At 40.5% G+C, this 24,021-nt stretch overlaps 1 protein-coding gene across 4 annotated transcripts in view; it reads right to left on the bottom strand.

Annotated features, from left to right (window-relative positions):
- TADA2A (transcriptional adaptor 2A) overlaps nucleotides 1-24,021 on the bottom strand; it is a 47,774-nt gene that overhangs the window by 5,099 nt on the left and 18,654 nt on the right. For 2 of the 4 annotated variants that reach the window (XM_080677844.1, XM_080677845.1), the window contains exons 6-14: nucleotides 22,616-22,773; nucleotides 20,841-20,929; nucleotides 19,559-19,631; nucleotides 11,720-11,783; nucleotides 9,999-10,042; nucleotides 5,409-5,519; nucleotides 3,575-3,646; nucleotides 1,720-1,852; nucleotides 1,143-1,186 (exon numbers count right to left, since the gene is read on the bottom strand). In XM_080677844.1, coding sequence (XP_080533970.1) covers nucleotides 1,143-1,186; nucleotides 1,720-1,852; nucleotides 3,575-3,646; nucleotides 5,409-5,519; nucleotides 9,999-10,042; nucleotides 11,720-11,783; nucleotides 19,559-19,631; nucleotides 20,841-20,929; nucleotides 22,616-22,773 — 788 coding nt within the window. Of the gene's footprint in view, nucleotides 1-1,142; nucleotides 1,187-1,719; nucleotides 1,853-3,574; nucleotides 3,647-5,408; nucleotides 5,520-9,998; nucleotides 10,043-11,719; nucleotides 11,784-11,874; nucleotides 11,902-19,558; nucleotides 19,632-20,840; nucleotides 20,930-22,615; nucleotides 22,774-24,021 lie in introns of all 4 variants that reach the window. The other 2 variants (XM_080677843.1, XM_080677846.1) reach the window with 2 other exon arrangements.

Genomic DNA, 24,021 nt, shown 5'->3' with positions numbered 1-24,021 from the left:
TCCTAATCCTTGCCACTCTGCCAGCAGTACAAGGCAAACATGGTAATTAACCAAGTACCATTTGCCTTCAGATCAAAGGCAGACTGTTAGGCCAGCAAAAGGCCCTTCTTATTTATTATGTGAGGGAATATCTGTTCCTTCCAAAGCAGCCCTGTTTACCGGAAAGATCCACAGAGAGGAACAATGAGCTATTATATGGCAAAGTAGAGGTTGAGGTGAACTCACATACCTGAGAAAGAAACCTAAGTATGAAGACACTGCCCAGGATGGGAAGCTTGATGTGCAAAATTTTTTGGTTTGGTTTTGAGAGTGTATTTGAGATTAGTGTTCAGTTGGGGATGGGTAGACTGAGTTAAGCAGAAGAAAGTGTAGACAGAATAATGTAAGTTTCATGGGTGTTGTCATTTAGGTGTGGAGAGAAAGGGAAGGGACTGTTAACAGACTGCTGTGCAAGAAAACATGCTTCTTTGTAAAATTAACAAAGGGGATAAGGGCTTCTCTACAACCTAGATATAGTACAGGGGGTGAAGAGGGCTAATACCAGCCTAGGAAGCAAGAAAGAATCAGTGAGTGCAGATGGTTCAGAAACACAAACACCGATGTTGCATGGTCATGTTACTTCATTCTTATTTATTTATTTATTTATTTATTTATTTATTTATTTATTTGAGAGAGAGAGAGAGAGAGAGAGAGAGAGAGAGAGAGAGAAGGGAGGTGGGGAGAGAGAGAAACTTTTTAATTCTCCAACTTAAAAAGAAAGCCTTGTTGCATTTCTGGCAAGTAGCATGCCTCTTTGCTCATATAGGACACAACACCTTTATTTTCTCCCCTTTGAGACAAACCTCAAAATCTGTGGTAGATACAACCACAGTAAACTAACTGCCCACAGTGGTAAAATAAAGAAACCACCTCTTTGGAGTTATTCTTCCCTGTCCCTGTACTCTAATCCTGAGGCTAGTCCCTGTCAGGCCTTGAAGATTCTGAAAACTTGCTCATGTTTATAAATTGGGACAACACATAATTACCATTACTCTGTATAAGCACCCTGATTCCACAAAAGGAGGGAGGGACTGTTGGGTCAACACAATTTCTAGAAAGAAAACTTAACAATCAAGACTTGCTCTAGCTTGAAAAATAATTACCTGAATTCGACGCCATTGAAACAGAAGGACTCAGGCCGGAATCACTGCGATGAAGAAGAGGAATTTAAATTTATGTCACACCAGAGAAGGCAGTTTTCAAAAGCACATGTGGGACTGGCTGTCATTTATCAGGCCGGTTACTTTGAAGAGATGTAATGAGATAGACTGCACATGTTTTACAGGTTATCCCATTGTACTAACCCGGAAAAGACATCTGTTCTGGGAGGGAAAACCACTTGGATTTGTTAAGAGCTGAGCCCAGAACATCATGGAGACCATTCATGAGAAAAGATAGGAACATGCTTCTCTAATGGAAAGTATACCAGTAGATAAGGAGGGAGAGAGGAGTTACTTATTTTAAAAAATATCGAAGTAGCAAAGAAGGATTGTAGGAGGCCAGTTATGTTTCTCAAAACTGTCATACTGCCTTGTTTCTCAGACAGACTCCTAAAATTTTCTGAATTCTTCCAGCTACCTGATTAGTATTACTCTGCCATGGGTAGGGTGCCCATGGAAATGCCTGAAAATACATGTAAAGGCCAAAAGGATGCTCCTCCACCCTGGACTAAGTGCTCACATGTCGGCCTGCCGGCGGAGCCACTGCTGGCAAGCACTGCTGTCCTGGATGTACTGGAGGACTTCGGAGAGCATGGTGCGTTTAAGGCGTTCCTCCTCTCGCGTCTTCTTGAGGTGATCATAGGTTCTGGCACCTGGAGGTGTAAAAAACCACAACTGCAATAATAATGCAGATCTAAGAAGGGCTTCCTAACTGACCAGCAAACAGCTTGTCTTTTTTTGGTTTCTTTGCAAAACTGCTTCCACAATTAGTTTTCCAAAAGCAAAGTAGATTTCTCCTAGTTTAAAATCCCTTTTTATATTAAGAAATTAAAATATTTTTATTCCTTTTTTTACCTTTAAGAAATTTTGAGAGGGGAGAAAAAACCCAAAACAGAAAAGTACAAAGAAAATAAGATGATTCATCTTTCCACCCCCAAAAGTAATCAGCATTCAATATTGTCATATTTGCTTCCTGTTCCATTTTTCTATCTATATATTTTTCAGTCACACAAGTGCTATAAGCCAACATTCTTCCTTAAAAAGCAATTAGAATTACAAATAAAAACAAGCCATCACCGACCAGTACTGTTCCTTTCCCCTCTGTCCCAGAGGTAGCCAGTATCAGGTAACCAGGCCCTGGTATCAGAGATTTTACATGCACATGGCTAAACAAAAGTTGTGTGATGTTTTATACATGTTAACAAAGGTATACAGATGCCAAAACGCCACACCACTGGATTTCAAACTATGGTCCACGGAGCCCCCTCATCCCATGAACATCCATCAGGGCTTACATGAAGGGCCAGGGCACCACCACATACTGGTGGTTCTGGGTTCTACTCCTGACCTGAACAACTATACTTCAACCAAAGCAGTTCCACTTTCACCTTATTTATAGATTAGGGCTCCATATACAATTTTATTTTGAAAACGGTTTCCATTGTTAAAAATGAAAAACCATTATACTAAGCTAAACTTACACCCATAGGGCTACTTCCTGTAGGTACTGGGTGATTGCTTTCAACCAACAAGGAGGAGGGAATGCTAAAGATCATTCCAACAATAACAACGAAACAGCAGAAACTGCCATTTGTGGAGGATTTACTGCAGCATGCCTGCTACTGTACTATGTTCTCATGCATTATCTCTAATTTATCTTTAGACTAATTCTAAGAGACTTGGAAAATTAAAACTGGGAACAGAATTACAGATCTGGGAAACAGGAGAGCCAGAATCCAAACCCACGCTGTCCAAGTCTAGACCTCAAGCTCTTAACTCCCATAATACACTGCCTTCCCTTATGACCTGGCCGTACTACACAGAGCTCTTTAATCACTTTAAACCTTAGCTTCTTCATTAAATGGAAATAACAATATCTCACTCATGAGTTTGTTATGAGAATTAAATGACAGGATCCAGCTGAAATGAGTAGCATAGGGACTGATGCATGGTAAACTGTTTCTATGAGATGTTAGCTACTATTAATATAATTAATATCACCAACTCAAGTCACTCAGTTGAAGCACCTAAAGCTAGTTGAAGTTTGGTTAATAAGAATGATTACACTCTGCATCACTAAATGTTAACTGGCCGAGGCTAAAAATTAGAATACAAATCCTTTTTTTTTAAGAGGCTATAGAACCCTAAATCTGAAGCAGTGCCTCTCTTTTGTGTGTAACTTCTATTTTACCTCAGATAATCCATAGAGTGGTATTTATAAGGATTAAAGAGATGAAACTTTACTGGAAGGTTTAAAAACTCATTCTGAAAAAGGAAAGCTTATTTAAAAAACAACCCACACCACATCACCTCAAACAGACTTCCTCTATGTGTTTGGAAGACTTCTGTCCTCTGATAGAGCACGTAGTACTTACTACAAAAATTGGTGATGCCTGCTGTCCTGTATTCCTGGAGCCGCTTGATTTCCCTTCGGAGTTCAAATTCCACTGTTCATCCCAAAAAGAACGAAGGAGAAAAATGGGGAAAACAAAATCAACATTAATGAGCACTTTTGCCGTAGAGCATTTTAAGTAATTCTGCCTTGTATAAAAGACTGGGCAATTCCATTTGGGGAATCCTATTTGTTGGTAACATCTCATGAGAAATTTTACCCAAGAGCTGAGAAAAACCTCCTCCAGCTGTCTTCCAGCTGCTATCTCAGGCTGGAGACAGCAGCAGCTGCAACTGTCTCTTAGAAAACATACAGTGAACTGGCTGAATTGATTTAGCTAGAGAATAACAGACTTTTAAACAACCAAGTTTCCCTGCTCTATTTATTATGTGTTAAAAGTTCTACCACATAACCAAATTCTTTTTGAAACCTGTCTCTGGTATTATTTGATGTGGCCCTTTTGCAAGGGAAGGACAAAAGCTCTGTGCACAAGTCCCAGATAATTTCTTTCTTCACAGACACAAAAGAGCATTGTGTTTCCCATAAACCAAAGATTTCTACTTCCTCTGAGCACACAGACCAGGCTGCACTGCTTAGGTTATTTGGGTGCTTTGTAACAGAGGATGAAGGAAATGCCTGGACAATCTGTGGGTGTAGTTCCTTGAAGTGATACATAACCCAGGGATGGCACAAACTGGGACAGGAAGTAAAGCATCAGTCACCTCGTATAAACCACATGAAGAGTAAAACCAGACAGGGTGTTTGGTGAGGACAATCAATCTGGTTCAGAGAAATGCCTATCATGCCATGTAAGAAATATCTGCATGATGAGAACAGGGTGAGAGCCTTGCTAAAGTACCTTCCCAGAACTAAACTTACGTCAAACACATAAATCTCATGATTAAGGAAGGGTACAGACTAAACCACCCCACCTCTTTCAAGTCTAGGCTTCCCTCCCTTAACAACTTTAATTTTTTACAGCGAAAAGTCAAAGGATAACTAGGTAGAGCTCTCTCAGAGAAACAGGTAAGAGAATGATGGAAGTACTAGCTACATGAGTTATCTAACCCTGTCCCCACTTTAAAAACTAGTTTTAAGCCCTGGCTGGTGTGGCTCCGTTCGCTGGAGCATCATCCTGTGCACTGAAGGGTCTCTGGTTTGATTCCCAGTCAGGGTACATACCCAAGTTTCGTGTTCCATCTGCAGTAGGGGCACATGCAGGAGGCAATCAATTGATGTTTCTTTCTCACATCAATGTTTCTCTCTCTCTCTCTCTCTGTCTCTCTCCCCCCAACAAACAACCCTCACTCCCTTCCTCTCTTATAATCAAACAAAAAAGTAGTTTTAAAAATAAAATATTTATAATAAAACTAAATAATATAAAGTCTGGGATTCACTTCAAAATAATCCAGTTGAGGGTGGGAACGAAGTGGCAGAGATGACACTGGGTTGGCCATGTGTTGACAGTTGTTAAAGCTAGGTGATGGATATATGGGGGTTCATTATACTATTATCTCTGCTTTTGTATGTAGTTTTGAAAACTGTCATAACAAAAAGTAGGGGGGAAAATACTAAACTACTGTTTATATGGAGAAAAAAGAACATCACTAGGTTTTTTAACCTCTCCTCCAACTCTGAAAGCCCCAAATTAATTTCATGGTAATAAAGGCAGACAAAGACAAAAATATCCATGTATTTATTTATGGAACTTCACATAAAACACATCATGATCTCTCCTATTTTTATAAACACACACACACATACACACACACACACACACACACACACACACACACTCAAGGCTCAAAACCACCTACGTGCATGGCTTTCAATGAACTTGTCATGCTCCACTGGCCCCACAATCCTTGCAAATCGCCTCATTGTTTCATAAAGGTCTTGGACCTCCTTGGGATACCGCCGTTCCATTACTATAGAGAAAGAAAAACACAACCACATCACAAAGAGTATAAGGATCCCTAAGTTTTCTGCATTTCTTTCACAAGAAGTGAAATGGAAGGACATGATTCATAACCTCACATGACTCATTTACCCATGACAGGAAGCAAACAGGAAAGCTAAGAATGCAAAACACTAATCATAACAGCATCACGACTATCACACAGGGATGGTGCTATCACAGGAGAGCATGTGCACCACTGAGCACCCCGATGACCTTCACACCTCACTCTCTCTTATCTGTGCAGGGGCAGGAATTGTTGGCAGCAATGGGAAAAACAAAGCAGGTCATACATTCTTAGGAACAATGTTGGGCAAATCTGCTTGTAACTTCTGCAGGAAAACCAGGGATGTGCAGACACAATAATCCATCTAGAAGAGATTAGCCTGGAAAAAGTGTACGATCTTTTATATGCCTCACCAAAAATCTTCCTCCTACATACACTTACTCAAGTGAGGCATATAGTATTTCTTCACTAAATTAAGTACCACAACTTAAGTTCTATTTTGATAACTATCATGCAAGTAAGTGGTCACACATACAGGATACCTAGGGTCAGCAACTTTAAGGATCACTACTGACCAAATGTTTAATAAAAAGAAATACTGGCAAAGAAGATGGGAAGTAACACCCATCAACAATATAGTAAGTAGTAGGGTGGAGCAGCCAGAAACCCTCAAAGTGCTACTTGGTCATTTCAACCAGATAATAGTAACTAGGCTAATTCTGTCCACCTCTGACAGTTATTTAAATTAAGTCCTCTTGTCAGATGAATATATTTCCTTGCAGGAGACATTCTTACCCACAAATTCTAGGAGCCAATTACATGGGCAGCCACCGATCGATTATTATCACTATTAACACCACCTTCTTCCCTGCCTCTCACTACAGGGATAATATAAAAGAATTTGTAATTTTAAAATTTGATGGAAAAAAACCCTCTGCCTACCATATGCTGAAGGTCACATGTACATTCAGTATAATGACCACTGAAAACCTCTGAAACCACATTGCACATGTCACAGTTAAAAGAGTAAGAAGGCTAAACTGACCTCTGTCCACCAGCTGAGATTAGATATACACAAGAGTCACGGTCTACTATAAATAAAGGCTAAAAACCCACTGAACCTATTATGAAAAGCCTGTGGCTACCAGAATTGACCAATTATTGTCTACAGAAAAGGCAAAGGAAATCTGCTCCTGAATTATTTGTGCAAACCCACAGCTCTCAATGAGGATGAGGTTAAACAGGCAATCTCGTACACTGCCAGAAGGAATACAAATTGATATAACAGCTTTTGTAGAGCAACCTGGCAGCAAGTGTCAAAAGTTTTTCTTGATCATATTCTTTGACCTATTCATTTCACTCTGGGACCCTACCTAAAAAAGATACATAAGTCTAAACATAGAAAAAGTTTTATTCATAAACAAGTTCATCACAGCATCATTTTTAACTAGTGGCCCGATGCACGAATGAAGATTCGTGCAAGAATGGGCCTTCGTTCCCCTGGCTGCCTGCACTGCCTTCACTCTGGCCGGAGCCGCCTTTCCCCTCCGGCCCAGAGCTGCCTTTCTGCCTTCCCACGCTGCCCAGAGGCCTAGAGAGGCTGGGGTGGTGCGGAACGCGGGCATCCCGCCCTGTCCCCAGCCGCTCAGTGCCTGCATATGCAAATTAACCCAACAATCTTTGTTGGGTTAATTTGCATACTCACTCCTGATTGGCTGGTGAGCGTCGCAAAGGTACGGTCGATTAGCATGTTACTCTTTTATTAGGTAGATGGTTAAACAAATGAAAATATGCTAAATATCTACACTAATAAAAGAGAAACATGCAAACTGACCATCACTCCACTACACCCACAGCCAATCAGGAGCGAGTATGCAAATTAACCCAACAAAGATGGCAGCAGTCACGGAGCTGGAGCGAGCAGAAGGCTTGGGTTGCCCCCAGCGATGGAGGAAGCCAACCTTCCTGCCCACCCGGGCCAGCCCTGGCCTCCACTTAAGGATACAAAGTTTCAATTATAGAAGATAAATAAATCCCAGATACCTGCTTCCAGCCGTCCCTAGCCTCCGCTCAAGGAGGCGTTGAAAAAATAAAAGAAAAAGGAAAAAAAGGAGGGGCTGGGAGCCTGGATCGCCGGGGGGTGTGGCCAGCCTGAAAACAGCCCTCAGCTCCTCACCCAGGCTGGCCACACTCCCATGGGGTGAGGGTCCCCGCTGGGGGGCGTGGCCAGCCTGCAAACATCCATCAGCCCCCGACCCAGGCTGGCCAGGCACCCCAGCGGGGACCCCCACCCTGAAGGGGGTGTGGCCAGCCTGAAAACAGCCCTCAGCCCCTCAGCCAGGCTGGTCACACCCCCATGGAGTGAGGGTCCCCGCTGGGGGGCGTGGCCAGCCTGCAAACAGCCATCAGCCCCTCACCCAAGCTGGCCAGGCACCCCAGTGGGGACCCTCACCCTGAAGGGGGTGTGGCCAGCCTGAAAACAGCCCTCAGCCCATCACCCAGGCTGGCCACGCCTCCCCAGTAGGGACCCTCACCCCATGGGGGCGTGCCTGGCCTGCAAACCACCACAGGCCCCTCACCCAGGCCGCCTCACGCCCCAAGGGAACCCCCACCCTGATCCGGGACACCCTTCAGGGCAAACCAGCTGGCCCCTACCCGTGCACCAGGCCTCTATCTATACTAATAAAAGGGTCATGTGCTAATTAGACTGGGAGACCTTCCAGGAGACCTTCCGGATGTTCTTCTGGATAAAGCCATGGTGGCGGGGCCGAAGTAGAGACGGTTAGAGGCCAAGAGGGGAGGGCAGTTGTGGGTAAATCAGGCTGGTGGGGGGCGGGGCCGTTGGGGGTAAGCAGACCAGCAGGGGGGCCAGTTGCGGGCAAGCAGGCCGTCCATGGGGGTCAGTTGGAGGTGATCAGGACAGCGTGGGGGGGCAGTTTGGAGTGAGCAGGCCAGCAGGGGGGGCAGTTGGGGGTGAGCAGGCCAGCAGGGGAGACAGTTGGGGGCGAGCACACTGGCAAAGAGGACAGTTGGGGGTGATCAGGCTGGTGGGGGGGGAGGCATTTGGGGGCGAGCAGGCTGGCAGGCAGAGTGTTAGGGGCAATCAGGCAGGCAGGTGAGCGGTTAGGAGCCAGCAGTCCCGGATTGCGAGAGGGATGTCCGACTGCCGGTTTAGGCCCGATCCCTGTAAACCAGCAGTAGGACATCCTCTGAACGGTCCCAGATTGGAGAGGGTGCAGGCCGGGCTGAGGGACACGCCCCCATTGCACTAATTTCGTGCACCAGGCCTCTAGTCTAATAATAAAAGGCAGGTTAAGCATAGTATTATATATGTATATATACAACACATTACATAACTGTTAAAAATGACATCTTCCAAACACCACAATCACTTGGAAAGTGTGTAATGGAAAGTGAAAAAATAAAGGACATAAAATGTAACATATTTATGTTCATGACTATATTAAAAGACAACCTCTATGTCTGGCTGACCTGAACCCTATAGGAGCACAGAGTATCAAAACCTGTAAGAGTCTATCAAGTAGGATAATTATTAGGTACTTAAAAATATACAGATTATTGTGACATACAACTATTATAAACTTTTCATTTAAATATTGCAATTACTCTGAGATCATCATTCTAATTTGCTGAACAAACTCTACAGTGTAGAAAAAAAGGTACAGGAACTCTTTCTGCCCAGCCTAGGTATCTCTAATATTTAAAAGAGTAAGGTCAAAGTTGGCATTTAAAAAAAACACACACTCAGGTTTATTATCACCATCACACAATGCTAAAAGCCATTGTTATTTGTTTGTCTACTATGATACAAAATAGAAAAATGACTCTCTGTTGATTTAAAAAACAAGACATTTTCACAACCTGGTGTTCAAGGTTATGTTTAACATATAGTTCCAAACATGACCTTATCTAGTTCCAGAAAATGATTCATGCATACTCATGTTGCTATACTCATGTCGCTATACAGTAATTACTACACTGATTTTTTTTAAAGATTATCATGCAAATGTTGACTATATATTTATAATTCTTAACTCTTACTATTCAACAGAATCGTTTTGAAGACTTTTATCTTTATTTATTTACTAGAGGTCCGATGCACGAAATTCGTGCAAGGGGCTCAGCCCTCTCAGCCACAGCTTCGTCTGGAAGGTCGTTCGGCTGTCGGGTCTAATTAGCATATTACATTTTTATTATTATAGATTGCCTTGAAGACTTTTTAAAAATACAGATGTTCTATCTCTATCCCCAGAGATTCTGACTTAATTAGTCTGTGGTGATACCCTGGTATCAGAATTCTTTAAAGCTTCCTAAATGATGATAATATACAACTTGGATTAAGAACTACTACCATAAATGATTTAAAACTATTCAGTTAATGTTGGAAGAAATTTTAAAATAAAGAAAACAGCTAATACTTACACTGAAACTTCCTAAGGTTGATTAATCCATGATCTCTTATAATTCTAGAATGAAAACCACAATGTTTATTATAGTCAGTTTTACATTTAATGTTTTCCACATGCAGCTTTTACCAGACATCCTAAATATTCTGAGGTGAAATATCGGGGTCCAAAGAAGTCACTCCCCACATAGTTCTGCAAATCAGTTAGTCACTAACACAATTGTAGGCTCTCAAGCATCATACATTTTTCCTCTCCTTGGGCTTAGCAGACTCTCAATAACTATTTGCTGGATGAATGAATGAACCGATGAGCACTTACAAATACTGAAAAATACATGTCTCTAACTTAAGATGAAACAGAAGGGAAGCTGTATTCATGTCATAAAAATTAACTTATTCAGCTTAGGGAATTTAAGGGAAATTTAGGGGAAACCTGTTAACCATAAAAGGACAGCATGATCACACATTCAACATTTACAACTGTACACTGACATAATGCTTTGAAACTATTTGAAATAAGTATTATGCATGTTTAATTGAAGGGCATCATAAAACATAATATCCAATAGCAACCTCAACAACTGAGTTCTATAATACTGTCTAGCTCAAATTGGGTGTTTAAAGCAAAACAGAATTTAAGTAAACCATGCAGAATGATGTGTCTGGAACCTTTGATTTATACCAGAGGTATTTATGACTAGCTAGGAAGCTTCTTAGCACTTCTCAGAAGCTAACTCAGACACCCAGAGAGGAGCTTTACTTTACATCACATCTTGGTCCCTGAACTGTGTCTCCCAATTTAATCAGTACAGCAGTTCCCAAGTTCCATTCCTTTTTATTGTTGTGATGCCACTATGTCTCTAGTTAGCAACACCACGTGTTAGTAACATGCCTACACATACACACACACAAACACACACTCTCTCTCTCTCTGTCTCTCTCTCTCTGTCTCTCTCTCTCTCTCAACCTCTACATACCCTTCTCTGAACTGTTAAAAGACTGTAAACCAACAGGGGTCTGGGATCCATAATTTCTCAATCTGAATGTATGTTTTTTGTTCTATTGCAAAGAGAAGGAATAACCAAGAGTGCCTAAAACTTGTTCAGAATTTCCTTTGAAATTCTTTTAAAACATTCTCATAAAAAAATAATACATTAGAACAAGAACATTACAAAAAGCATAACAATTTAATAAAATCTTGAATTTATCTTGTTCCTTTTTTCCTTAAAACAGTGCACCCACATTCTTCACTGGTCATCAATACTTCAAGAAAGGTTAAGGAGGAGGTTAAAAAAACAACAACAACAAAAAAAAAACCCCACAAAAACAACAACAACAAAAAACCCCCAACAGGTATTATCCTCATTTGATAGATAAAAAAATTGAGACCCAAGGTCTTCCTCAAGGTAACAAGATAAGCCACAACTGGAATGTTCTTATAGACCAGGGGTGGGCAAACTTTTTGACTCGAGGGCCACAATGGGTTCTTAAACTGGACCGGAGGGCCGGAACAAAAGCATGGATGGAGTGTTTGTGTGAACTAATATAAATTCAAAGTAAAGGAGCGGAGGGGAGAGCAAGAGAACCCTCCGCTCTTTCGGCTCCGCGGGCCGGATAGAACAGCCAACGGGCCGGATCCGGCCCGTGGGCCGTAGTTTGCCCACGGCTGTTATAGACTATATGTGTATGTGGTCAATAGTCCAAAGCTGAAAGAAGGTTCTTAGTTTTCTATACTTACTTTTTCCGCCTTTGTCTCTCCTTTAACCTGGAATGGTAGATATCTACTACAGCCATCTTCAGAGCTTTAAATAAAGAAACAAACAAATACATATAAATAAAGCCAAAACAAATAAAAATCTTTAAACCGCATATTGCTAACTATTCCATACTCACTCAGTGGTCTAGGAGACCAATCATTAACTACAGAAAAAAAAAAAATAAGAGAAATAAATTAAGTTAGCACTATGCTACATTAAACCATTCTTCTAATCTACAATGTATGAATTCTGAAGAAATGCTAAGACTTAATAACTTCAGTAGATACTAGAACTATTCTAATAACTTGTTATCTCCTTAATCGTTGTGTAAGTTGAGAGTTTGGTGGTTTTGTTTTAATTACTGAAGGTATTTATGAAGAAAGGGGCCCTAGAGCACAAAATATGACCTGATGTGTCCAATGAAAAAACTAAAACATATTATTCTAATGTTAGGTAACATAATTTCTAATAACACACCAGCCTTCAGCCTTCACAATAAGGAATTTGGTTGTGTATGACAATTACCTCTTTTTTTTTTAATATATTTTATTGATTTTTTACAGAGAGGAAGAGAGAGGGATAGAGAGTTAGAAATATCGATCAGCTGCCTCCTGCACACCTCCCACTGGGGATGTGCCCGCAACCAAGGTACGTGCCCTTGACCGGAATCGAACCTGGGACCTTTCAGTCCGCAGGCCGACGCTCTATCCACTGATCCAAAACGGTTTTGGCGACAATTACTTCTTCCAGGATAGAAAGCTTCATTCCAAAATACAGCCTCTGTAATACTAATAAACAAAAACAGCAATCCAATCTCATCCAAAGAATGTGATATACAAGTTCTGGTTTAGCTCAGGGGGGCAATGAGTCAGCATTGATTTATATGTTCTGCTAGAGCAGTGGTTGGCAAACTCATTAGTCAACAGAGCCAAATATCAACAGTACAATAATTGAAATTTCTTTTGAGAGCCGAAAACCGACTTCTGCGCATGGGTCACGAAGTTTCCATCGCACTGTACATGCGCGCCTGCACGTGGTATTTTGTGGAAGAGCCACACTCAAGGAGCCAAGGAGCCGCATGTGGCTCGCAAGCCGCAGTTTGCCGACCACTGTGCTAGAGTAACTCTTAAACCTTGCTTTGCAATGGATGTTAGATGTGCTCTAGCTGAACCTCTTCTCCCTATTCCATATCCAGCTACTTTTCCTAGTACTAGTCTCTGAGGGCACCTCCATGGAACTGTTTGAAACCTAAGCTTCTGCTGGAAATAGTTTTAGGGTAGGGTAAAAATGGAACCAATTAATGAAGAGAGCAGAACTCAATGGCTTGTTAGAATCATTTCTTTCACTACATGAAAGCAAACAAAAATGAGCAATGTACAATCCTGGTGCACTATCAACATGCTAGCCCTAGCGAGATAATAGAAATAAATTCTGGATACTCCATCCTGACTCCTTACTGTCTATTTGCCCTAAAGATAGTCTCAGATTAGAAAGAAGAAATACCAAAATCTAACATGCTGGGCTATGAACAGATGCATTATATATGTCTGTAACTTCAATCACTGAGAAATGACCAGAAATACTTTATCTAGGCCATTCTCCTTTGGATCTGAGATAAAAATAACAAGTTCTAGCTGGATGATCTGAAGAGGTGAGAGAATGCAATATTTTTTAAAGTTTAAGTATAAAAAAAAGTGTTAACTACCATGAAAATTTTTGTCTTTTCTAGCAAGTTCAAAAATTTAAACATCATTGTTTCATTTTTTCTCATAACTGCCAACAAACTAAAAATAATTCAATGATAACAAGTCCATGATTTAAGGCAATAGTTTTCAAACCTTTTTTAGGTAGCAGAACTCTTTCTACAAATGAACTCTTTCCTGATTTATAGGGTGGTTCCATATGCAAGCCCAGGTACCACAGAATGAATGCCCCATGCCCCGCCACCATTTCTAGCAGTTGCTGTGGAATGATAGGCTCTAGAATGCTGTGCTGGTGGAGATGCACTTTACATGCCTGTGTGGGGAAAAGGAGGATAAGAAAAGGAGGGGAGGATGTGTCTCTGACATGCAGTGTAACCTTATACAAGTGTTAGAATGGATTCTATTTCTTATGACAAATAGACTTAGGAAGTCAAATGTTCAACCAGAAAGAGGAGCAAATGTAACAGCTAAGGAAATAGTTAAAATGCACTATTTATCATGTTCCAGGATCTTTATGTGCCTCATCTCATTTATCCACCCAATAATAAGATGAGTTCAATAGGAAAGAAATTACTTCATGATGTAGTGGAAATCACTGCTAATTTTGACAAAATATTTTTTGTTATTTTTCTAAGACACTAACTTATCATGCTATTTCCTGAGATTTGTGTGGGGATGACTTAATTAAAACAGAAAAACTGAAGAGACTGTTACCAAAAAAAAAAAAAATTCTGTAAATAAATACTGCTAATAATTACTTCTATGGCTTGATCATTTCAATAGTTTAAACATGCACAACTAGATTTGGGTAACAAAGGGAAGGAAAGAAACTTAGAGAAGATTCATCTTTGAAGCTGTCTCTTTCCTTGATAAAGCACACACACTCAGGTTGCAGCAACTGATTATAAGTTCTTCACTGCACGAATAACCCCAAGAGGACCACAGCACAGCAGGCAGAATAAAGTAACAAGGCAAACACTGCAAGAATGAGAATCGTCAGTTCACATTCTACTTATAGTGTCTGGAGGTTCCAGTAAAGTGGGAACAAAGAACAAGAGATCATTAAAAACAAACCAGCCCTAGCTGGTTTGGCTCAGTGAAAAGAACATTGGCCTGGGGACTGAAGGGTCCCGGGTTCGATTCTGGTCAAGGGCTTGATCCCCAGTAGGGGGCGTGCAGGAGGCAGCCAATCAATGATTCTCTCTTATCACTGATTTTATATCTCTCCTTCTCCCTTCCTCTCTGAAATCAATAAAAATATATTAAAAACAAACCAAAACCACCCATAACCTATGCACTGATGTAAGGCCTCTGAAATCTAAGCCTTGTGGGAAGAATAGTCTCCCTGTGACTATACTGGGTACTGATAATAAAGTCTCCAAATGGCTGGCCTTAAAATATTTCAAGTAGTGGGCAGAAGTCAGAGGCAGCTCCTTCCCACTGCAATGTATTTCTAACGTTGTTCAAAATAGCTAGCAACATGTTTCTGTTTTCCTGACAGAAGGCACTACTGTTTATTTGGCAAGAAAATCAAGTCAGAGGCCTTAACTGCAGGAAAGCCGAACAAAATCCCTATTACAACCACACAAGTTCAAACCTATGACTCCGGTATTCCCAAGAAGCAAAGCTTTAAAAAAAAATATTTTTTTTAATTGATTTTTTACAGAGAGGAAGGGCGAGGGATAGAGAATTAGAAACATCGATCAGCCGCCTCCTGCACGCCCCCTACTGGGGATGTGCCCGCAACCAAGGTACATGCCCTTGACCGGAATCGAACCTGGGACCCTTCAGTCCGCAGGCCGATGCTCTATCGGCTGAGCCAAACCGGTCAAGGTGAAGCAAAGCTTTTTAAAAGTCATTCCAACCTCTCTCCCTCCCAAGCTTTTGGGCCGAGAGGTACACAATTAGTTATGTGAAGGAAATAAGACTATATGACCTAAAGGTTAACGTCAGCAATTAGGAGGCCTGAGGCAAGTAAGTTAACTCCTTTGTACATTACCCTGAATGTAAAATGGGAACATATTTATTCTTATTTATTAGGAATGTGGTTAAGCCATAGGAGACAACAAATGTGAATATCACCCCCACCTCTCAATATAAACCCAGCAACAAAAATTTAAGGTTATAAAGATAATTAGTACAGTATTAAGATCATAGACTTTGGAGATGGCTCTGTCACTTGAGGTTACATTACTTTAGGCAAGTTACTTGATATTTCCATTCCTCAATCTCCTCAGCTATAAAATGGATATAATAGTAATGCCTAACTCATAGAGTTTTGTGAGGATTAAATGAGTTCACAAGTGTGAAGGACTTAAATGCTAATATGTATTAACTGTTATTAATAGCATTTATGTCTAAAATGTCCTAAGCATAAGACAGTCAAATCACTATGAAGGGAAAGGGCACTTGCAAAAGGTGAGTGTGCGTAGAGACCAGGGTGAATCTCTGACCTGCTAACTGTAAAAGGATCTAAAGGCTGACAGTATTGGCCAAAGGAGGGCTGGGGTGGGTGGAGAAGTGAGGGAAAATCCATGCCTGGCCAAAAAATTTTGCTGAAATTATCTTTCCAAATAAAAGGAGAATAAACTCTTTCAATGTGCAACCCTGAGATGTATTGAACACACAGACACAACACATAGGAAGGAGCTTATAAAAATGCCTCTTGCTTGCTTGAGTTATGAGACAGCAATGGTTAGAAGATGTTGCAACCAGGGTTTCAGATCCTGTGAAACTCTGGGAAAGAGGAGTCCACAAATTTAAGAAAGATTTTCCCAAATGAAAGCAGGAAAAAGGAACTACACTGTGCGTCTGCACTGAATTTCCCACAATACACCATGACATACAAAAGTGCCAAGTTATGAGTCTTCTGCAAGTCTCTTTCTGAACCCATAATTTCTGCTTATTTCAATAAAATATAAGGAGGTGTTATTTAGGGCTCCCAGAACTTCCTTATTTTCTTCCTCAGACACTGCTTCACTTGTATATTCTTTGGGCCCATTCTAAAAGCCTTCTGGTAAGATTGGAATGCAATTTATTATCCCTCCATTATGTCTCAGGCCTCTATAATGGACCATTCAACTCCATTTTATTAGACAAATTCCATGAATCATAGCAAAAGTCTTTCGGTAAGGAAAGGGGCTTGGTCGCATCTGTTGATCTTCTAGATGCGCTGGGATGGAATATAAAAAACACACCCAGCCAAACAGTTTGCTTCCTTCTAGTAGTTACAAGTGAGGAAACATAAAAGGAATGTTGTTAATGCTCAGTAATATTAAGAGTATAATGGTATAATGGAATGGTAATAATGTCACCTGAATTATGTACCATCTTTCATTGGAGACATTCACACCCTATGACTAATCAGTGTCACCCCCTTTTTTTCCAGCAGGGGACACAAAAAACAGTAAGCAAGATTCTAAGGACTTGCCCAAGATCACAGTGACTCAGAAGCAAGCCCAAGGCTGAATCAGTGTTCTGATTTGCACAAAATGTGTTCCTCTGTCTGTTCTAGGTGTGCTACTTCTCATTCCTTCCTGAGTCTCCTTGGGCTCCTCGTCCCCTTTCCATGAGTGCTCAGGAAGAAACTGCTCAGCTCAGCGGCAATATGACCCACTGGACAGAGGGTCATGCTGCAGAGGAGCTGAGAACTCAGAGCCATAAACAAAGCATCCCTTTATGGCACCAACAAGTCTTCCCTCTAGTACTACAAAACCTCTTTAAAATATTATCACCTTTTGGAGAAGAGGGAGTGGAGGCAGGTGGAAGAAGATATAGGGGGGATAAATGGTGATGGGGGAAAAATAAAATAAAGAAAAAAAATGTTATCACCTTTTAAAAAGCACCCATTTCAACATCCACTACTAGACAGGAAGGAAAGGGGATGCAGGGGTTATTACTTATGTGTTAAAGCCACATACCAGTATGCTAACAATCAATAACTGATGCTTTGGTTCTAGTTCAAATGAACTAGAATCAAGTGACTAACAAGTTTTCCTGAAATATTAATGTTTAATGCATGTAATATTATTATATTTAAGATAGTTTTTCTTGAATAATTGGTGTTTATTGCATATACTATTATATGTAAAATCATTTTTCTTGAGATATTAATATTTATTGCATGTATTATATTTAAGATAATTTTCCTTAAAACATTAATGTTTATTGCATGTAACATTATTATATTTAAAATCATTTTTCATGAAATAAAAAAAAAGTTCCCATTTGAAAAAAAAGTGACTTAACAAGTTTGTAGAAATTGTACGAAGAGCAGAAATAAAGTATGTTTTAGGTTTGAAATGCTAACTGAAATAAAAATTGTTAATCAATCAATTGCTATGTTCTGATTTTTTTCCTTTTGCTCCCACTTAACAGAAAGTAGCACAAGTGCACCAGGACAAATTACAGATCTTGCTTGTATGAAGAATGAAGAGTGAAATTAAATCCCAACCATTACTACACTTTTCTTAATAATGTTGAGGCTTAAGAATGAAGACCTTGGATTAGGGCCTAGAGAAGTGACTCAGCAAGTCTCTTACATAGTTTAGCCATTATTGACATTAGAGATTCTAACTTTCAAAAGTTCAGTACTTTTGAACAGTATATAAAAGATTATATTTATTAAGTTGCCTTTTTTTGCATTCTGGAAAAGAAAGATACAAGCTAGAAAACAATACCATCTTAATTAAAGCTGGTGTATATGAGGAGAAATACTGAATCCACACACTGCCTTCAAGGGAACAACAATACAGGTGAGAAAAGACAATGACATGAGTTACACAAGTTGAAAAGAAGAGATTGACATGATGACTGAACAAATACAATGATGAATCTAGTGAATGCCAAAGTAGTTTGCTTTCAAGCTTTCCTCTTTTAGTTCAATCTGCGTCACTCTGACTTTCCTTAAAGTTGTGTGGGAGAAGAGAAATGAAATTTTGAAAAGAAAATGGCTCAAGAAATATGTAGAGATGAAATTTTTATGAGGACTCTCTTTGTCCTACATCTGGCATAACAAACACCTAGGCAGCTCTTGTATGGAATCAAATTCCCCTTCTAATGACAGAGTAGCAGTTAATGCTACATGAAAACTTGATTTATGTATAATTCAACAAGGATTCTACTTGCCTTCCCTGCCTGGAATATAGATTTAAGAGAAACAATGAAGATGCTGCTTGGGGAATACAGAATCCAAGGGAGCACTGTTCATATTGTATCACATTCAATTTCAATTCTGAACTGAAATGAAAGAGAAGACTAGGGATTATTTCAAATATGTAGTTCCCTGAAAACAGAAGGAGGGGGGTAAAGATTCAACAGAAGTCTAACCATCCACTTTTTAAAAATACGTTTTTATTCATTTTTAGAAAGAGAAAAAGGGAGAAGGGAAAACATTAATCTGCTGCCTACTGTGCATTTCCTACTGGGATCAAGCCCACACACCCGGTATGTGTCAGGGCTGGGAACTGAACTGGTGACCTTTCGATGCATGGGATGATGCTCAACCAACTGAGCCATACAAGCCATGACTAACCATCCACTTTTAAGAGCTCTGTTGGTATTAACCATTTATATTAGAACACAAAAGTTGACATAAATCCCTAAAGGGCTAATCATAGATGAGAATGCAGAAATGTTAAAAATTCAAGTTCTAAGAAATGAGAAATTCCTAATCTTGGTCTAAAAAATCCTCAAAGAAATTCCATTCTTTTCCTCTGCAGTGGGAAATTTGGGTTAACAAATCATAGTGAACGTCTAGTATCTAAAGTCCCAAGGTCTTCACATTGCCCCCCTCCCTTCTCAGGAGGCAATGAGGGCCAGTTAATTAATTAGCTCAGTGTAGCCCTACCTCAGTCAAAAGGAAGATCATACACTCCAAGGAATGGGATATTCCCAACTACCATTAACATAATCAACATTCTCACCATCAGCACAAATGATCTTTTTCATTGTGGTCAAAACCCAACAAAAAAGTAAGTCCAGCAACTTAATCACTAGATTTTGAGTCCAGTTTAGGACAGGGGACATGTTTTATTCATCCTTAGATTCCTAGACCCCAACACAGTACCATCACATAGTTTGCAATCAATAAAAACATTTGTTGAAACAAAATGTTACCATGTAAAATGTCCGAGTCATCTTCAACAAAATCGATGTCTCTCAAGTCCCACTCTGCATAATTGTCAAACTCCTGTTTGGGGAAAAAAAATTCCCACCCCAAACTTATCAGTTTTGAGTAATATCTTTACAGTAGCCATGCATTAGAAGCAAGTAGAAAATACACAGGCAAGCACTATTTTAAAGTAGTGAATGGGGTACAAAGCCAGAATACTGCCACAATAATAAATCATGGAGGAAATCTAAGAGGCTTTCAGGCAGTACTGACAGCAAAAATGAGAACAGTTATGAGCTCACGAATAAAGCCAAGCTATTGTTCTAAAAATTAAAAGTAGTCTGTTTATAAAAGGTAACCCCAGAAAATCTAACTCTGACTAGATCTTCCGGTATGAAAATTACCTGCATTAATTCATCTACTTTTTTACTACCTTCTGAGGGCTCTATTTATGCAATAGTGTGTAGCTCAGTGGGTAGATCTGTTCATATTCCATTCAATGAGTACAATTGGTAGGGATAGTGTCTATGGGGTAGCTCTACAATATCACTTGCCGTGAAAAAAATTCAGATCTGGGCATGGCTAGCAAAATTGTTTGTAGCTCACTAAAACTTTCAACTTACCTCCAAGAGCACTGTAATTGTGAATTAGATATAAATCAAGCGACTTGCAACTACATTCACTGGGCTTTTAACTCTATAGCTGAACAAGGAACATGTAGTTTTTATGTACATTTGTCATTCTTTATCTTATAAACACAGTACAGGGATCAGCAAACTACAGCCTCAGGCCCAAATCCAGCCCACTGCCTGTTTCTGTAAACAAAGTTTACTGGAGCACAGGCAAGCTCATTTGTTTACATATTATCCATGCTGCTTTTGCAACAATAGTGACAAAGTTCAGTTGCAAAATACTTTTTGGTCTACAAAACCTAAAATATTTACCATCTGGCCCTTAAACAGAAAAAAATTTGCCAACCCCTGATATAGTACAACCTTGAAACCCCTTAAGTATGGAATAAGAACCAGTCTGTAGAAAGCCCACACCTTCTAAGAAAGTGGGAGCCCACACCAATGAAATTTAAGAAACAGGTTCTTGGTCTGAAGAACTTCCACTGTTCTTCATGTGAAAATGTTTACAAATGAGAAAAAGCACTCAAATAGAAGAAAATGTCACTGCATAAGGGACTACAAATTACAGTGCTTTGAAAATCTTTTTTTTTAGTGCTATGAAACCTATGGCTAAGAGATATAAGCCTCATCAGAAACAAAAATGAGTTTCTCCTACCTCAATGAAATCTGCTCGAGCTGGCATGTATCCTGCCATGTCCCGAGAAAGCAAAGAGTCAAAGGTAGGTCGGGGAGGGTCTTCTGCCGCTGGAAAATTTAGAGTTTTTCTTATTTACTTTAAATGACATATAAATAGTCATTTACACTCTAAAATATTTCTGTTTGGAGAAAGACAGCATCTGAGAGAATAAATAAAATTCAAAAGATTTTTATAAAGGGAAAAGTGAAAGAGATAAACTATTATGGAAACAGACTAATTTCTAAAAAAGGAAATTAAGACTTAAGGAATCCTTGAAGTAAAGATAGGAAAATTCGCTCTGCTTTTTTTTTTTTAATATATTTTATTGATTTTTTACAGAGAGGAAGGGAGAGGGACAGAGAGTTGGAAACATCGATGAGAGAGAAACATCTATCAGCTGCCTCCTGCACAACCCCTACTGGGGATATGCCCTCAACCAAGGTACATGCCCTTGACCAGAATCGAACCTAGGACCTTTCAGTCCGCAGGCCGATGCTCTATCCACTGAGCCAAACCGGTTAGGGCTGCTTTTTGCTTTTAACATGCGAAAAAACAAAGAATCTTTTCTTTAATATTACAGAACATAGGTTTTTACCCTGTTTCCTTCAGCATCCTTATACTTTAGGACTAATCTCAATTTATAAATCTCATCCAAGTGAGAGGCCAAAAAGACCCCATTGGGTTTGGAAGTTAGCTGGAATTGAATCCCAGCTCTAACATCCACTAGTCCCCTAAACATCCACGTGACCTTGCACAAATTTAACCTTTGTGAATCTGTTTCCTTATGTGTAAAACAAAAGCACTTGCTCTGCCTAGGTCACTGGGTTTCTATGAGGAACAAATGGTCTAATGCCGTGGTTGGCAAACTGCGGCTTGTGAGCCACATGCAGCTCTTTGGCCCCTTGAGTATGGCTCTTCCACAAAATACCACGGCCTGGGCGAGTCTGTTTTGAAGAAGTGGTGTTAGAAGTTGTTTAAGTTTAAAAAATTTGGCTCTCAAAAGAAATTTCAATCGTCGTACTGTTGATACTTGGCTCTGTTGACTCATGAGTTTGCCGACCACTGGTCTAATGGATTTAGGAACTGAGCACAACATTCCAAGTACTATCCAAATACAAGGTATCATCAGGCTTTGAGGCAGTCAGCTTCAAAACTGTTTCTAAGAATATGAGGAAAGGGAGGGAGGAAGGGAAAACATTCATATTTCATTACTTGTGCTCTGGGAGTCATTGAGGAAAGATGTCTATTTATAATTCATCATAGTTTTGGTTATGTTTTGTTAAAAGACCCATGGGTCCCTCAGCCATATGTGATTAAAAAGAAAAGTAAAGTGTGCTATTATTGCCACAACTAAGTGAACAAAAATAACAAATTGCTTCTTGAGCTTAACACTGGGATGATTAATTAATGAAAATAAGTCAAATAGTGGACTTTCTTATTAACTAGTATCTACAATCATAAACTCTCCAAAGGGATTATAAAAAGCCTTGTGTTCAGAATAGCATGGAACTGCAAATCTCAGGTGTAACTACACGTTGGATCCAGGCACCCTGACGTCCAGTATAGAACTCTGACCTCTGGGAGATGTTCCCTTCTGGCCCCATTATGGCCCTGACTCCCAATAATGGCCATGCCAACTCCTCCTTTATTTTGTAAACTCATTAGCTGTCCAAGTCAACAAACCATTATGAATTTGCTATGCAACAGGGCCCAAAGATGACCTAAGTATCTCTTTAAAAAAGGGAGGCACTTACAGTGAAATGGAATGGCGGTGTCAGCAGTTTTTGCCTCCTCTGCTTGCTTCAGGTTCAGCAGGGTAGATGCAAACAAAGGGTTGTTGATGAAATGCTTCATATAGTGCTTTTCACACTCCTCCTTGGTCTTGGTACACATCTGATTGGCTACATCCTGCCTAGAGGAATGTGAGGAAAGAGAAGTAAGTAATGCTTTCAACTATACATAATGATAAAAGTAAGGTTTGTTCTTTACAAATTTTAAGTCCTATCCATATAATGACTGGGATACTTGCAAACTGGTGTCATGGAGCTATCATCAAAACAATAAGACAAATACAAGGCTAATATTGGTATAATTGGCAATTCCAAATCCTGCTATTCCAAGATATAGAAACAATATCTGAAAAGCCCTTTCCTTTCCACCAAAAGAAGGGAAAAATAACTACAAAGCTTATAATTACCCTGTGAGCTAGGCCCCATGGAAAGGATTGCTATAAATAAAAACAAGCCACTTTGGAACACTAAAAACATACGTACTTAAGTATCTATACTAATAAAAGCCTAGGTGGCCCTTGGGCAACACCCTCACATCATCACAAGATGGCCACCCCGACGTCGTCACAAGATGGCTGCTCCCACGTTGTCACAAGATGACCGCCACAAGATGGCTGGCAGGGGAGGGCAGTTGTAGGCGATTAGGTTGGCAGGGAAGGGCAGTTGGGGGCAATCGGGCTGGCAGGGGAGGGCAGTTGAGGGCAATCGGGCTGGCAGAGAAGGGCAGTTGGGGGCAACCGGGCTGGCAGGGGAGGGCAGTTGGGGGCGATCGGGACGGCAGGGGAGGGCAGTTGAGGGCGAGCAGGCCAGCAGGGGAGCAGTTAGGCATCAATCAGGCCGGCTGGGGAGTGGTTAGGAGGAAATCAGGCTGGCAGGTAGAAGCAGTTAGGGGCAATCCGGCAGGCAGGCAGGCAAGTGGTTAGGAGCCAGCAGTCTCGGATTGAGAGGGATCCCAGAATGGAGAGGGTGCAGGCTGGGCTGAGGGACATCCCTCCAGTGCACGAATTTTCATGCACTGGGCCTCTAGTCTATATATATAAAAGCCTAAGCGACTAGCTATGATGCGCAATGACCCCCAGGGGGCAGATGCTCAATGCAGGTGCTGCCGAGCGACAGCAACTTTGCAGAGTGCCCTCTGGTACTCTGGGACCCCTCGGGGGATGTCCGACTGCTGGTTATGGCCCAATCCCCACAGGCCAGGCCAAGGGACCCCACTGGTGCATGATCCGTGCACCAGGCCTCTAGTAGTTTTATATTTGCATAATGTTTTATAGTTTACAAAACATTTTGCATGAACAAAATTTCTTTACTAGAGCTCTTACAATAGGCCAAGCATAAGCTAGAAACATTCACAACATAATTTAAGTCAA

This window comes from Plecotus auritus (genome assembly GCF_963455305.1).
Source record: "Plecotus auritus genome assembly, chromosome: 7".
NCBI lineage: Eukaryota > Metazoa > Chordata > Mammalia > Chiroptera > Vespertilionidae > Plecotus > Plecotus auritus.
This window is presented reverse-complemented; position numbering and strand designations above follow the sequence as displayed.